The sequence below is a fragment of the Crinia signifera genome, chromosome 6 (assembly GCF_055691185.1).
Source record: "Crinia signifera chromosome 6, ASM5569118v1, whole genome shotgun sequence".
In the NCBI taxonomy this organism is placed as follows: domain Eukaryota; kingdom Metazoa; phylum Chordata; class Amphibia; order Anura; family Myobatrachidae; genus Crinia; species Crinia signifera.
The window spans coordinates 134412003-134427498 of NC_139222.1; the positions used below are offsets into that span (position 1 = coordinate 134412003).

The window sequence follows — 15496 nt, forward strand, 5'->3', positions numbered from 1 at the left end:
AATGGAGAGTGATAAACAGCCAGCCAATCAGCTCCTTACTGCCATGTCACAGAGTGTGTTTGAAAAATGTTAGCCAGGAGCTGATTGGGTGGTTGTTTATCACTTTCCGTTTTATCACTTTCTGAAGCTTAGTGCATCTGGCCCAGGGGGAGATGTATCAAACCTAGAAGAGAGATAAAGTGGAGAAAGCTAAATGACCAGCCAATCAGCTTGTAATTGTTATGATACAGACTGTGTTTAAAAATGACAGGAGAAGATTGGCTGGTTATTTATCCCTCTCCACATTTTCTGACTCCAAGATTTGATACTTCACCCCCATAACCTGTAAAAATATAATTTATATGGAGCTCAGTATATCATAATCATGTCTCATGTCAATGACATTCCGGGAAAGCATAAGGGATAACTGGTGATATCCATAAAGGAAGATGACTCTGGAGATAAGAGATTTTTTGTATCTTCCACAGCATCTCTCTGGAAGATTAATTAGCATTTGTTGTGATGCACATGACTTTTGACATGATGAGTCTGCACTGCATAATGTGGTCCTGGAGATAAGAGATAATATGTATAAGGTAGAAAGACCAATGGTGGTGAAATAAGGTAGACATAGATTCATGAAAAAGCAGCGCTAACAGTGAAAGACAGCCAATTAGTGGATAAAAATTATCAATTTAATACACAATAAAACAATATAATGATGATATATAAATAAATAGCAAGATATGGGCAAGGTGTTTGAATGGACCAAGGTTTGGGGGGACCAATGTTATATAAACCTGCACTACACAGTGCAGGTTCATATAAAATTGATCCCCCCAACCCTTGACCACTCGCTTTTCTAAGTGGCTGCTATAAGAGAACAACTCTGGTACTAGCGCTCAATTTTTAACTTCGGTTAAACCCTTTCCAGACATAGATTCATTGCTGTATAGTATATGCCGAAATACTGGGTAAGTGGTGTGTAGTATACCTATCCAACTGTACAGTATATAAAAAATACAGTATATTATAATATTTATTAATATTCTTCTCTTTTTTTGTAAATACATCTATATAATATGCTAAATAGAGATAGTTGTGGGATGCTTCATAGTTTTTTATGATAATATAAACTCTCTTTATTTCCAAAGGTTACAAGAATTTGAGTAATCTAAGCTTGGAACATTGATGACAAATTTAATTGGCAGTTAGAAGTTGAGTACACATACTATTGTCATGTTACTAAAATCTGTTACTAATATAATTATAAAATGTACACCTAATAAAGTCATTGGGTGGGATATTTTAAAGAGAAAATGCAATAAAAACCCAAATTTCAAGAGTTTTACCGCATTTTCCTGTGCACTAAAACCCCTCCGTCAAGGCACTGCTGTAGAGGAATTAGCCAACTTTTGCTGGTGATACCCTATAGAAGCCTATTGGCTTCTCTCTGCAGCACTGTGTGGGGGTCCCTCACGGATGTCCCCAAGCATGAACGGCAGGCAGCTCTGTCACTCTGTGTATGCACAGTGGGATTCCAAGGTCACAGACCCGGAAGTCCACAGACGGTGCTGCATCGCAACTCTTATCGCAAGAGGTGTCCTTTGCGTTACTAATCCCATATGTTAGTGCATATGCAATTAGTATGGATGCAATAACAGGTGATGTGTGGCGAAGAGGGGCAGAGGATGTTAGTACATCCTGCCCATTGAATACTGTTATTTACTAAATAAAGACTATGATTCTGTTGGATATATTCTTATTTTTTTTTTGTATTGACAATTGAGGGGTTGATGCAGACAACACAATTGTGCTTGATTTCCTAAACAACTACAATTGTGAGCATATACTAAGCGACATATTTATTCATTATGTGCCAGCACATTTTCTAGTTGTTTACATATGGCTTTAGCCTTCATATATATGCCCATAACAGTCATTAACAAAGCACCACTGAGTAAATGCCATTTGGTGATGATCTACAGATCCCCTGTCATAGCTTTAGTGCACTTACTGTAGTAATTTAGGTTCACATACATGGCTTAGGTCAGTGGTTTCCTAACTTTTTAAATCACAGTGCCCTAGAGTATAATTATTTGTCCACATATTTAATGATTGACAGCTCTGGTTTTGCCTATCACATTGGCCAAAAAATAATTTAGGGGTCTAAGCCTTGAAGAGAGTTAAAGTGAGCAGGGTTAAAATACCAGCCAATTAGCTCCAGTCATTTTCATACACAGCCTGTTAAATGTCAGTCAGGAGCTGATTGGTTGGTACTTTATCTCCATCCACTCTATTTCTCTCCAAGGCTTAGAACATAGACCTCTCAGTTTGGTACTGGATTACCAATCAGCGTCACCCCTGCAAGTATGGTGTGGGAAGCAGAGTCTTAAGTGATCAAGATTTTGGCAAACTTTGAAGATAGTGCAGATGTCTGCTTATTTTTAGAAGTTATTTCAAACACCTGTGAATTTTTAAGTACAGTAACAGTTTTCAGGAGAAACATGTAACATTATTAACTTACCAATGATGCCATTCAGTTGCTACTTGTTAGGACTTTAATGTGTTTTTAGTTATACACACACACACACATATATAAATATATATATATATTAATGAAAATAGATAGCTTCTATGCGTCAAACATTTATTTTATTAATTTCTGAAATGATTTTTCTATTTTCTTTCTGTTCGCACAACTAGATTTAAGATTTAACTAGCGTAGACTGTAAAAAAAAAAAAAGATTGATTTTTTTTTTGAGGTGAGGATCATTTACAACTCATTGTTTTCCCATGTAAATGATTGCGCCTTTAAAAAGAACGTCCAAGATTGTCTGGCATCCAGCACCTCCAGCAATCCCAGAAATTTACTTCTTCCCATAGGCCTGTGAAAGAACACTATGCATAGGCTCTCCAGAACCTACAGTACTGCACATGGGGGGGTATTCTCATTCACTCGGAAAGGCACAATCACTCTCTAATGGACAAAACCATATGCACTGCAGGTGGGGCTGATGTAACATGTGCAGAGAGAGTTAGATTCGGGTGGGGGGTGTACTTCAAATTGATATCTATATTGCAGTGTAAAAAGAAAGCAGCTAGTTTTTAACCTGCACAGAAACAATAAAACACCCAAATCTAACTCTCTCTGCACATGTTACATCAGCCCCACCTGCAGTGCATATGCTTTTGTCCATTAGAGAGTGATTGTGCCTCTCCAAGTGAATCAGAATAAGCCCCATGGTCAAAGTGGCAGTGAAGGTCATTGTTATGTGCTCCCTGGGCCCATAAAAACATTTTTAGATGTTTAAAACATGGCACATATACCATGTTTACAATTGGCAAAAAGGCCTAAGAAACTGCTGATAGAACACACTAGTGATTAAAATAATTTCACTTACCGTCTTTGCCTACTGCAAAATGCTGACCAGGAGCACTGAAAAATATAAAGTGTAATAGATACTTCAAAATTTAACATTCTGTATACAGTGCAATTATGAAAAGACAACTGTAAAAAAAAATCTAAAGCAATTATTAAAATACTTCTTTTCAATGGAAATCTGATTAATTTGCATAAAAAAAAACTAAAAACAGACTGACTGTACTGATACATTGTCAGTGTTGTTCATAGTTTTCTTGCATTATTGATCTAAAATCCCAATATATATTATACAAATACATACTGTATATCATGACCATCCAGAAGGCGTTTATACGTGGCAATCTCCATCTCCAAGTGGGACTTCTGGTCCATAAGGATCTTGTACTCATGGTTCTGACGTTCTAGATCGGATCGGATCTGTGCCAGCTGAGACTCCTTGTCATTGATTAAACATTGTAACTGGGCAAGTTGGGACCTATATGTAGCTTCTGTCTCAGCTAAAGTGCCCTCCAGAGCAGATTTCTAGTCAAATCAAACAGGTATCATTAATAAATAGTTGTTACTTGCTGAATACACGTTTTCTCACAAGACCCAGGAGTGCCAGTCCTTTCTTTCATCTATCGTCGATCCACCGGTACAGGCACCCGGGCAGTCAAACAGGAGGGGTGAGTGCCGGGCCGCAACCCAGATATATATATATATATCCGTAACACTGCTTTCAATGTAATAGTACTAGTTAACAGCCCATCAAAATGATATAACAATATAATAGTATTGTCAGCATCGGCAGCAGTAAGTGCTCCAACAAAACAATTTTTGTTGTCCTCCATCAGTTGCCATACAGTGGCCACAACCTCGCAAAAGTCTTGAATTCCTCCCATAGAGTTAAGGAGCAGAATTCACCTTTTACGATATATAATATGTGGCATATTGTGTTTTTTTTTCATGAATACAGTTAACATTGATAAACATCCTTACCATGCTAATCTGGCTCTGTAGTTCAATCTCCAATGTTTGGACGTTGCGTCTCAGGTCAATGACTTCACTCTGCACATACTGCAGTTGCTCAGAGCCAGAATCGACCTCTCCATTTAATTCTTCAGTCTACATGTTTGTAAAAAATAACTTGTGAGCTGGGGTCAGGGAAACTTTAATGTAAGTTACAAATAAAGGAAATTCATGTAATCCTTTTGAGTGCCAAGGGAATTTATCAAATTATAACCTGTAATGGTTACCTTATATAGGAAATATAATCTTTTTTTTTTACAAAACCTTATTTATTTGCATTTATATAACAAATGTGGGCGACGATTGCATTTTTAGTGGATATTTTGAACATTTCTTACAGAGATGTTGCCACACATAGGATTAAGACAAATAATTTATTTATTTAGTTATTTATTATTTACAAAACCAACATAGAGGTAGGTAATAGGTAATTGATAATGATATCAATTGCTGTCACTTGCAGATCTGTTATGGCGTGTACACACGGGTACAATCACCCTGCGATTCTGACTATATAGTCAGAATCGCATCAGTATCGCATGCAGATCGCAAGGGTTTTAACTCTTGGGATCCCACTGCGATCCCGAGTCTTGGCTGCCTTGACTATAGAGTGCAGATCTGCACTCTATAGTCAAAATTGTATGCCATCGCAAGCATGCCGTGCTATGCGTTGCAATCGCATCGGGGATCGCATCGCACGGCACATCTCACCATATGGACACACCATTACTCTGCTGCATGTATCTATGAGGCATTGTGGTTTTAGAATGCAGCACAGTATTTATGCACATCAAAGGCGTACCCTGCAGTTTGCAGGGCAAACAAACATATCCACCTGTATTTTGACTGAACTGTATGGAAAGCACTCACATGTACAGTAGAACTATATCTGAAATGAGGTGTTTCTTGCTAAGGAAATCTTGTGATAAGTCTATAATCATGGAAATATAACAATGTACAATGGGCCTGATTAAGTATCAGTTCCAGTTTCGCAAAAAAATTGCAACTGCAACTGGTTTCTTCTTCATTCAGCTGAGGGCCACCCAGCACAGGGTGGGGCCGCCCAGGACAGGTTGGGGCCACGCCGGACAGAGTGGGACTGCCCAGCATGCCGGATCCCTCACTGTGATGCAATTGCAAAAAGTTGCAACCGCATCATAGAAATGAAAGTGTATCACAAAATTGCCACTTGCTTGCGCAGGCGTTCGGCCACCATGTTTTTCACATGCAGCCACCACAAACTGCTGTGCAAATGGTCCAGACATGGCCGTGATGTCCAAACCATGCTCACTTTATGATGCAATGCTGCCAATTGCAGTCACTTAGACTGCGGTCATATTTGTGCATGCTTGCACCATATACTTAAAAATAAATTTTTTCACTATTCAGCGAGATATGCCAGGTTATCTCTGGGGACCAGGCTTGTATGGCTGATCAACCCCACTTACAGGACTCTTAACACCTAGTTTATGCCAAGATCAGTAGATGGTTTGTAGCCATGCTCCTATTTTAACATTACCCCCAACAATTTCAGGGCCCAACCTAACAAGTAGCTTTGTAAATATATTTTCATGCTCTGAACATTTATCAATTGTTTATCACAGTAAAAAGAATGAAAATTATTGAACATAATTCATTAAGAATTTACTGATACTACTATGTCATTCATAAACAAATATATGCCATGGGCTAAATCTGTAGATAAATTATCGTACAAAAAGCAGTGTTATTCACAGAATAAATTACGTACTCTTTGCCGGAACATTGTCTCCACCTCTCTTAGGTTTCTCGCCATCATGTTCTCATATTGCTCCCGGATCTCAGCCAATGTTTTGTTCAAATCTACAGATGGGGCTGAATTTACTTCTACATTGACTCTGGCACCAAGCTGAGCTCGCAGAGCATTTGCTTCCTGAGAATAGTGTAAAATAGATTCATTGATTATGATTTTGTCATTGAGGCTACATATAGAATGACAGAAAAAAAGATTAAGGGGGTATTTATCAAAGCAGGGAGACTGCTTAAATTGTTAGAGATAAAAAAAAAAAAAAAGCCATTCAGCTTCTGCCATGTCTGCATAGTATATCTACAAGTACTGCAATGTAATCTTTGGTGTTTGTGTAATACAGCTTTATATCATTTAATAGACCATAGATACCATTTTACCTCCTCTTGGTTCTTCTTTATTTGCTGCAGTTCATCCCTCAAGTTTTGAACCTGAATCTCCAGGTCACATCTTTCACGTTTCAGTTCTTCCAGGAGAATACGCAAGCCATTCACATCGTTTTCAACACTGTTACTTAGCTGACGCTCCATATCATACCTTATAGAAAAATAAATCTGCATTTCATATGTCTTCCATAGTCCATTGGTAGTAAATACGTGATGTTTAAAAACCTACTTGTTTTTGAAGTCATCTGCTGCCAGGCGCTCATTGTCAATTTGTAGTATAATACGAGCATTTTCCACAGTGGTAGCTGAAATCTGTGGAAGATACAGTAGGCAACTGTTAATAAGTTCACAATAAGCATAGTGTATAATGAATCACAAATTATGAGTAATTATGTCTATCCTGAAAAACATTGAATATACTGTAATGAAATAGTTTTACCTGGCTTTGAAGCTCCTCAATGGTTCTGAAGTAGCAGCTAAAGTCAGGCAAGGCACTGGGTTGATTCTTCTCATACCACTCACGAATGTTCCTCTCCAGCTGGGCATTTTCTTGCTCTAGGGCGCGAACCTTGTCTAAGTAAGATGCCAAGCGATCATTCAGAAACTGCATGGTTTCCTTCTCAGTGCCACTAAACAGACCATGACCACTAAAACTGTGTCCATGACTATGATGACCACCGTGAGTGCTTGCATGACCAAATGAAGCATGTTTGGAGGTGGAGATTCCTTTTCCTCCTGACCCTCCATGTACACTTTGGGCTCTGTAGTGGCTTCCATGATGGACTTTATGGGATTCCCCATACTGAGAAATATGGGAACCTCCATGATTGACATTCTGAGATCCTCCATGATTAGAAATATGGCGACCTCTATGATGGATTTTCTGGGACACTATATGATGAGATCCTCCATTTTGAGAAATATGGGATCCTCCATGATGGGTTTTGTGGGAGTCTCCATGATGAATACTGGATATTCTAGGTAAATGGCTATCGAATTTACTGCTTCCATGGTGTAACCCAGAAGAAGAATGAATGCTGTGGCTCATGATGACTAAATATCAGGAGTTTAAAAATATGTTCTTGATGTAATCGCTCTTCACTATGTGTTCTCAACATCTTCTGGTCCTTATATAGGGAACTATGGGAGGCTTTTCATGTGTCTGGCTTCATGTTCTCCTAGCCTTTATTTGCTTAGCTTTGGGATTTAACATTAAAGATTTTATGAGCTACTTGGAATACATCAATGGTTAGTAAAAGTGTTTACAATAATTAAATTCTTGCTGCCCAGTACATAAGAGAACCATACTCTCTCCACCCTGATAATATAACACTTTATCCATGCACACCTCAAATAAATCATTCAAGAACATGATTAAATAACAAAACTTTTATTGGAATGCATATGTAAGTTATACTGTGAGATATTCATGTAATGCTAAAATAGCTAAGACAAGTGTAATAGAAAATAAAAGTCCAGACGATATACAGGAATAATTGATATAGCTCAGTGGTTCCCAAACTATGGCCCTTATTCTGATCTGTGCGGATATTCCCGAATTCTTTCGGTGCGGGCCGCACGCATCGCTGTGCGGCAGCGTGCGGCCATCGTCCGTAGAAACGCCCACGTGTCCTCCGCATTCGGACGGAGTCACTCTTTAAGAACAGGGCGTGTGTACGGACGACATACAAACCGTGCGTGTGCGGGGGAAACGTACAGATTCTTGCACGGTCTTCCCGCACAAGCACGGTCTTACCGCGTCAGAACGTACGGAAAGCTGTCCGTACGCCCCGATGCGGAGTATTTACCCACAATCCAACACTTTTGTACTGAGTACACACAGCGATCACATGACCCACTTAGGCTATTAGGCAACCTCCTGAAAAAGGGATTGTTAGCAATTTCAATCAATTAAATGCTCATCTATACTGACCCACATTCCTACTACATTCATGACACACATTAACCCTTACAGCATGTGACCCTAACATACATCTATGTACACTATTTACATTTAGCTTATTTAAAAGATTTTAAACAAGTTACACATAAACTTTTGCATGTTAGAAAAAAACACGGACAACTTTGAACTTTAAATAACTATTTATTAATATAAATAACCAAAAATAAATTCTAAAATAATTAATTTGGGCCATCTATGAGCCGGTCAATTTCGGCCAAAATCTGCCGCATGTAGGCTCTAATTCTTAGGAGGGCCCCACGGCGACCCTCCTCTGCTTGGGCAGGCTCATCTGTGGAGGAAATTCAAATTGAAAAATGAATAATGATATTCATGCATACATTTAACATAGTCAAACCTACATTTTAAACATGCATTGTGACAGGTGTGTGTGTATATATATATATATATAGTGATACAACTCTGCCGGCACTCTAATTCCCAAATTTGCAACTGGCCCCGGTGCCCGAAAGAGTATACAATAAATATAAGTCCAAGATAAACGGCACTCAGGAGGCAGGATGGTGAAAGCAAAAAGGTGTATTCAAAGCATTAGGACAAGCTTTCGGGGTATTAGCCCCTTCGTCAGGTCAAACACCTACAGCAAATGACATACAGTGCAGGACATACCTTTATACTGCCACAAGTTCCCGCCACCAGCGCCACGCTGTGCACGCTCTGACCCCCGCCGGCCGGAAGCAGGAAGCACACGCACTTCCGGATAGACGCAAGTACTGGTTGCTAAGCAACCGCACAGCGCGTCATACCGAAAGCCGCAACTTCGCTGCTAACAGCCGAAGGGTACATAAGCAAGTGCATTGGGGCGCAAGATGGTTTATAACTGTGTCACTTTACTTACCAGACCCATAGAGATCCTGCTTCAGGAGGCCACGATCGTCCGACCGCGCACCAAAGTCTAGCAGGGATTCCAGTTGCCAAGCAACATGAGCGTCCCTACCTACTTCCGGTCGCCCGTCAGTTCCGTTCCTCCAGGAACATAGATCAATCATACAGGTCCTGGCAAGAAAAGGATATACATCTTAAATACAGTATAAAACAAAAACAAACAATAAAACATAAACAGTGCATATACAATCAAATACAAATTATAGTATCTAATCAAGAAGAGGATAAATATCAAATCAGACAGTTCCAATTTAATTTTTCATTTAGACCATTAGGGTGTATGGTATCAAGTTTCAAAATCCACCTTGCTTCAAGTTGAAGCAAAGCTTTAACCCTATCACCTCCACGCATTGATTCTTTCACTTGATCGATCATGAAGTATTTCAGTGCTGCCAATGTGTGCCCTTTGGCCTTAAAGTGGCGGGCGACCGGCTGGTCGACATCCTTACCACCCAAGGCCTGACCGATGGCTGACCTATGGAGGCCCATTCGCTCACGAAAAGATCGCGACGTCTGGCCTACATAGTATAGCCCGCAGGGACACACTATCACATACACAACATGTGTCGACCTGCATGTCAACACTGACCTGATGTCAAATTGTTTCTGGGTATGTGGATGGGCAAAAGTGCGGCATTTAATCAAATGACTACAGGTAGTACATTTGAGGCAGCTATGGCAACCTGGTGGCTTAAATGTAGTATTTGGGGCCCTTGGGATACCTACTCCTGAAATATCTGTGCGAACCAATCTGTCTCGCAGATTACGTCCGCGTTTGAAGGCCGCAATGGGCCGAGTATTACGGAGGCCTGGAAGATCAACGTCAGACCTAACAATAGGCCATAATGCTCGTGTTGCTTGGCCAATTACAGGGCTGGCAACAGTATACATACTAGACCAGGGGAGTGTATCCTGTTTCTTTTTAGTATTCTGTTTCAAAAGTTGGGTCCTAGGCATGGCCAGTACTTTAGCCTTTTGTTCCAGTAATATAGCCTCATTATATCCTCTTGCCAAAAACTTGGCAATGAGGGTATCAAGCCTCGCTGGTAGATCCATTCTATTGCTCATAAGTCTGGCAATCCTCATCATCTGTGACAGGGGTAGACTTTGTTTTAAAGATGGTGGGTGATGACTCGTGGACATCAGGAAAGTATTCCTGTCCACATCTTTAAAGTAAGCATCTGTCGAGATCTTACCATCTTGAATCAACACTGTCACATCTAGGAAATGGGCAACAGTTTCACTACATGTGAACGTAAATTTAATGGTGGACTCTTGTTCATTGATTGATGAGATCAATGTATTGAGCCGTTCCATGCCCCCAGACCATAAGATAAAAATGTCGTCAATATAGCGCGTATACGCCACTAAATATTGACTGACATTAGGATCATTCAAAAATAGGGTTTCTTCATGCTGAAACATAAAAACATTGGCATATGTCGGAGCCACTGCTGACCCCATGGCACAGCCGCGAAGTTGCAGGTAATAGCTGCCATCAAATAAGAAGTACAGTAGTTACGATTTAACGTTAAATGTAGCAGACACAGAAACAAATCATGGTTAAACAAATCACTACTCATATGTTGATCAATAAAACTTCTCATAGCTGAAAGGCCTCCTTCATGGGTGATTGATGTGTACAAACTGCACACATCAAGACACACCATCATGGTGTTAACAGGAACCTCATCAATGGCAAGCAAAAGATTTAAAAAACTTGTTGTGTCCTTCAAAAAGGATTTTTTTAGAGGGAGTAAGGGTTGAAGGAGGAAGTCCAGCAATTGTGAAGTTGACTGATACAGAGAGTTGCGTGCTGAGATGATAGGGCGTCCGGGTGGTCTATTGGCATCTTTATGTAATTTTGGAAGAGTGTAAAGGACAGGGATCACTGGATGGTCACAAACCAAATTGCTGGCTACTTTTTTGGACAAATGTCCATCAAGTACAGCTTTCTTCAGGATACTGCTTAATTCGATGGAATATTGTGCAGTAGGATCCTCTTTGAGCTTTTTATATACTTCAGTAGCCCCCAACTGTGAGTAGATTTCTGCCCTATAGTCCTGGATATTCTGGACCACAATGGCCCCGCCTTTGTCAGCCGGTCTGATGGTGATGTCATCGTACCGGCCTAACTGACTCAGAGCCATGGATTCTTCTCTAGATAAATTCTTAGAGACCATACCTGGTGCGGCCAAAAAACGATTGACGGAGTCGTCCAGTAAACGGCCAAAAGTTTTTAGTGAAGGGTTAGTCGAAGTTGGATCAAACTTTGAGCGGGACTTAGATTTTAAAAAGTTCACAACTGGATTAGATTCAGGTTCTGGGTGATGTGCCTGAAAATGCTCCTTCAGGCGAAGTTTCCTGAGGAATCTGTGATGATCACATTTCCAGGTGAATGTATCATGGAAATTCGTAGGAACGAACGACAGTCCTCTGTTCAACACACTAATTTCAGTGGGCGAGAGTATCCTGTCGGACAGGTTGAATACTAACGATAATTCTTCCTGCCGTCCCGTTCCCGAGGTGGATTTCTGCGGACCTCTTTTGTTCTGCTGTCCCCGGCGGGTGGCCGGCCTGTTGTGCGAGTAGGCTGGGAAGCCTGGCCTAAAGGGACATCCTGAGAACTCGTTGCCTCATCCGACTCTGAGATGGCGAATTCACTATCGCTCGTCATCAAACTTTGATTGGTACGGGTACGTGTACGGCCTTGGCCCGTCTTGGATTGCCAAGGTCTCCCACGTCTACCCCCATGCTCGGGTCTTCTTTGAGGATTGGGCGAGTTTCCACCAGTCAACCAGTGGTAAACGTGGTTTTCTTCATAATCGAGGTCCACTGTAATTTTTTTGTTCCTTTTGAATTTCAGAAGGTCCCGCTTATAACCTTCACATTGATGTTCCAGTTTTGTAATCCAGGACTGGTTGGCAGGATCTTCAAGCTGAGGTTTGAAGGAGAGGATAAATTCATCAATTTTGGTTTTAGCTGCCTGTAATTCACGGCCTGATTCTTCTATAACTAAAATCATCAGGTCCAGTGAGCAGCGATTCAGGATACCTATCCATTTACGGACAAATTCCGGATTGCGCCTCCCTATCGTGGGGGTATTTTTAACCCGGAATCCTCTTGGGATTTTTCTTTGTGGATAATAATCGGATAGCGAGGTTCCGTGTAACTGATAATCAGTTTCTTTCCTGCGCAATCTGAAAAGTTGATGGTAGATTTCTTCCATATTAAGTTTGGAATCATCTGTTGTTTCATCCTCCTTGAAGAGAATATTATCAATTTCAGCCGGTGTGAATGTATGAGTACCTCCTGGTAGCACATCGATCATGCGACATCCAGGGGCATCTACTGACCCCGATGGATCCATTTCTGGATGGGTGTCAGACAGTACACCGGCACCAATGAACAATATGCAGATAAAAGGTTGCTCCTGACAGTCCTTAAACAAATAGAACGTCCACAAAATAGTAGAGGTGCCTTGCAACAACTGGATACGATTCCTGTATAATTCAGGCTGGTCTCCAATATAGTGATACAACTCTGCCGGCACTCTAATTCCCAAATTTGCAACTGGCCCCGGTGCCCGAAAGAGTATACAATAAATATAAGTCCAAGATAAACGGCACTCAGGAGGCAGGATGGTGAAAGCAAAAAGGTGTATTCAAAGCATTAGGACAAGCTTTCGGGGTATTAGCCCCTTCGTCAGGTCAAACACCTACAGCAAATGACATACAGTGCAGGACATACCTTTATACTGCCACAAGTTCCCGCCACCAGCGCCACGCTGTGCACGCTCTGACCCCCGCCGGCCGGAAGCAGGAAGCACACGCACTTCCGGATAGACGCAAGTACTGGTTGCTAAGCAACCGCACAGCGCGTCATACCGAAAGCCGCAACTTCGCTGCTAACAGCCGAAGGGTACATAAGCAAGTGCATTGGGGCGCAAGATGGTTTATAACTGTGTCACTTTACTTACCAGACCCATAGAGATCCTGCTTCAGGAGGCCACGATCGTCCGACCGCGCACCAAAGTCTAGCAGGGATTCCAGTTGCCAAGCAACATGAGCGTCCCTACCTACTTCCGGTCGCCCGTCAGTTCCGTTCCTCCAGGAACATAGATCAATCATACAGGTCCTGGCAAGAAAAGGATATACATCTTAAATACAGTATAAAACAAAAACAAACAATAAAACATAAACAGTGCATATACAATCAAATACAAATTATAGTATCTAATCAAGAAGAGGATAAATATCAAATCAGACAATTGTTTGTTTTTGTTTTATTTTATTGTTTTGTTTTATACTGTATTTAAGATGTATATCCTTTTCTTGCCAGGACCTGTATGATTGATCTATGTTCCTGGAGGAACGGAACTGACGGGCGACCGGAAGTAGGTAGGGACGCTCATGTTGCTTGGCAACTGGAATCCCTGCTAGACTTTGGTGCGCGGTCGGACGATCGTGGCCTCCTGAAGCAGGATCTCTATGGGTCTGGTAAGTAAAGTGACACAGTTATAAACCATCTTGCGCCCCAATGCACTTGCTTATGTACCCTTCGGCTGTTAGCAGCGAAGTTGCGGCTTTCGGTATGACGCGCTGTGCGGTTGCTTAGCAACCAGTACTTGCGTCTATCCGGAAGTGCGTGTGCTTCCTGCTTCCGGCCGGCGGGGGTCAGAGCGTGCACAGCGTGGCGCTGGTGGCGGGAACTTGTGGCAGTATAAAGGTATGTCCTGCACTGTATGTCATTTGCTGTAGGTGTTTGACCTGACGAAGGGGCTAATACCCCGAAAGCTTGTCCTAATGCTTTGAATACACCTTTTTGCTTTCACCATCCTGCCTCCTGAGTGCCGTTTATCTTGGACTTATATTTATTGTATACTCTTTCGGGCACCGGGGCCAGTTGCAAATTTGGGAATTAGAGTGCCGGCAGAGTTGTATCACTATATTGGAGACCAGCCTGAATTATACAGGAATCGTATCCAGTTGTTGCAAGGCACCTCTACTATTTTGTGGACGTTCTATTTGTTTAAGGACTGTCAGGAGCAACCTTTTATCTGCATATTGTTCATTGGTGCCGGTGTACTGTCTGACACCCATCCAGAAATGGATCCATCGGGGTCAGTAGATGCCCCTGGATGTCGCATGATCGATGTGCTACCAGGAGGTACTCATACATTCACACCGGCTGAAATTGATAATATTCTCTTCAAGGAGGATGAAACAACAGATGATTCCAAACTTAATATGGAAGAAATCTACCATCAACTTTTCAGATTGCGCAGGAAAGAAACTGATTATCAGTTACACGGAACCTCGCTATCCGATTATTATCCACAAAGAAAAATCCCAAGAGGATTCCGGGTTAAAAATACCCCCACGATAGGGAGGCGCAATCCGGAATTTGTCCGTAAATGGATAGGTATCCTGAATCGCTGCTCACTGGACCTGATGATTTTAGTTATAGAAGAATCAGGCCGTGAATTACAGGCAGCTAAAACCAAAATTGATGAATTTATCCTCTCCTTCAAACCTCAGCTTGAAGATCCTGCCAACCAGTCCTGGATTACAAAACTGGAACATCAATGTGAAGGTTATAAGCGGGACCTTCTGAAATTCAAAAGGAACAAAAAAATTACAGTGGACCTCGATTATGAAGAAAACCACGTTTACCACTGGTTGACTGGTGGAAACTCGCCCAATCCTCAAAGAAGACCCGAGCATGGGGGTAGACGTGGGAGACCTTGGCAATCCAAGACGGGCCAAGGCCGTACACGTACCCGTACCAATCAAAGTTTGATGACGAGCGATAGTGAATTCGCCATCTCAGAGTCGGATGAGGCAACGAGTTCTCAGGATGTCCCTTTAGGCCAGGCTTCCCAGCCTACTCGCACAACAGGCCGGCCACCCGCCGGGGACAGCAGAACAAAAGAGGTCCGCAGAAATCCACCTCGGGAACGGGGCGGCAGGAAGAATTATCGTTAGTATTCAACCTGTCCGACAGGATACTCTCGCCCACTGAAATTAGTGTGTTGAACAGAGGACTGTCGTTCGTTCCTACGAATTTCCATGATACATTCACCT

The 15496-nt window shown here is 41.7% G+C and overlaps 1 protein-coding gene across 1 annotated transcript; it reads right to left on the minus strand.

Annotated features, from left to right (window-relative positions):
• Positions 1 to 255: 255 nt before the first annotated feature.
• LOC146008215 (keratin, type I cytoskeletal 19-like) lies at positions 256 to 7705 on the minus strand. Its single transcript, XM_083147289.1, has 8 exons — positions 6984 to 7705; positions 6774 to 6856; positions 6539 to 6695; positions 6123 to 6284; positions 4343 to 4468; positions 3666 to 3886; positions 3384 to 3418; positions 256 to 548 (listed from the first exon to the last, which is right to left on the minus strand). The coding sequence occupies exons 1-8, from the start codon at positions 7590 to 7592 to the stop codon at positions 487 to 489; spliced, it is 1455 nt and encodes a 484-aa protein (XP_083003415.1). The 5' UTR covers positions 7593 to 7705; the 3' UTR covers positions 256 to 486.
• Between the last annotated feature and the right edge of the window lie 7791 nt (positions 7706 to 15496).

Bases quoted from the DNA above. Each gene is read 5' to 3' on its own strand.
- LOC146008215 (XM_083147289.1), bottom strand. From the start codon at position 7,592: ATGAGCCACAGCATTCATTCTTCTTCTGGGTTACACCATGGAAGCAGT. The intron at 6,857-6,983 runs GTAAAACTATTT...TATCTTCCACAG, and splicing joins TTGAGGAGCTTCAAAGCCAG to ATTTCAGCTACCACTGTGGA. The intron at 549-3,383 runs GTAAGTGAAATT...TCTTATCTCCAG, and splicing joins TTTTGCAGTAGGCAAAGACG to GACCACATTATGCAGTGCAG.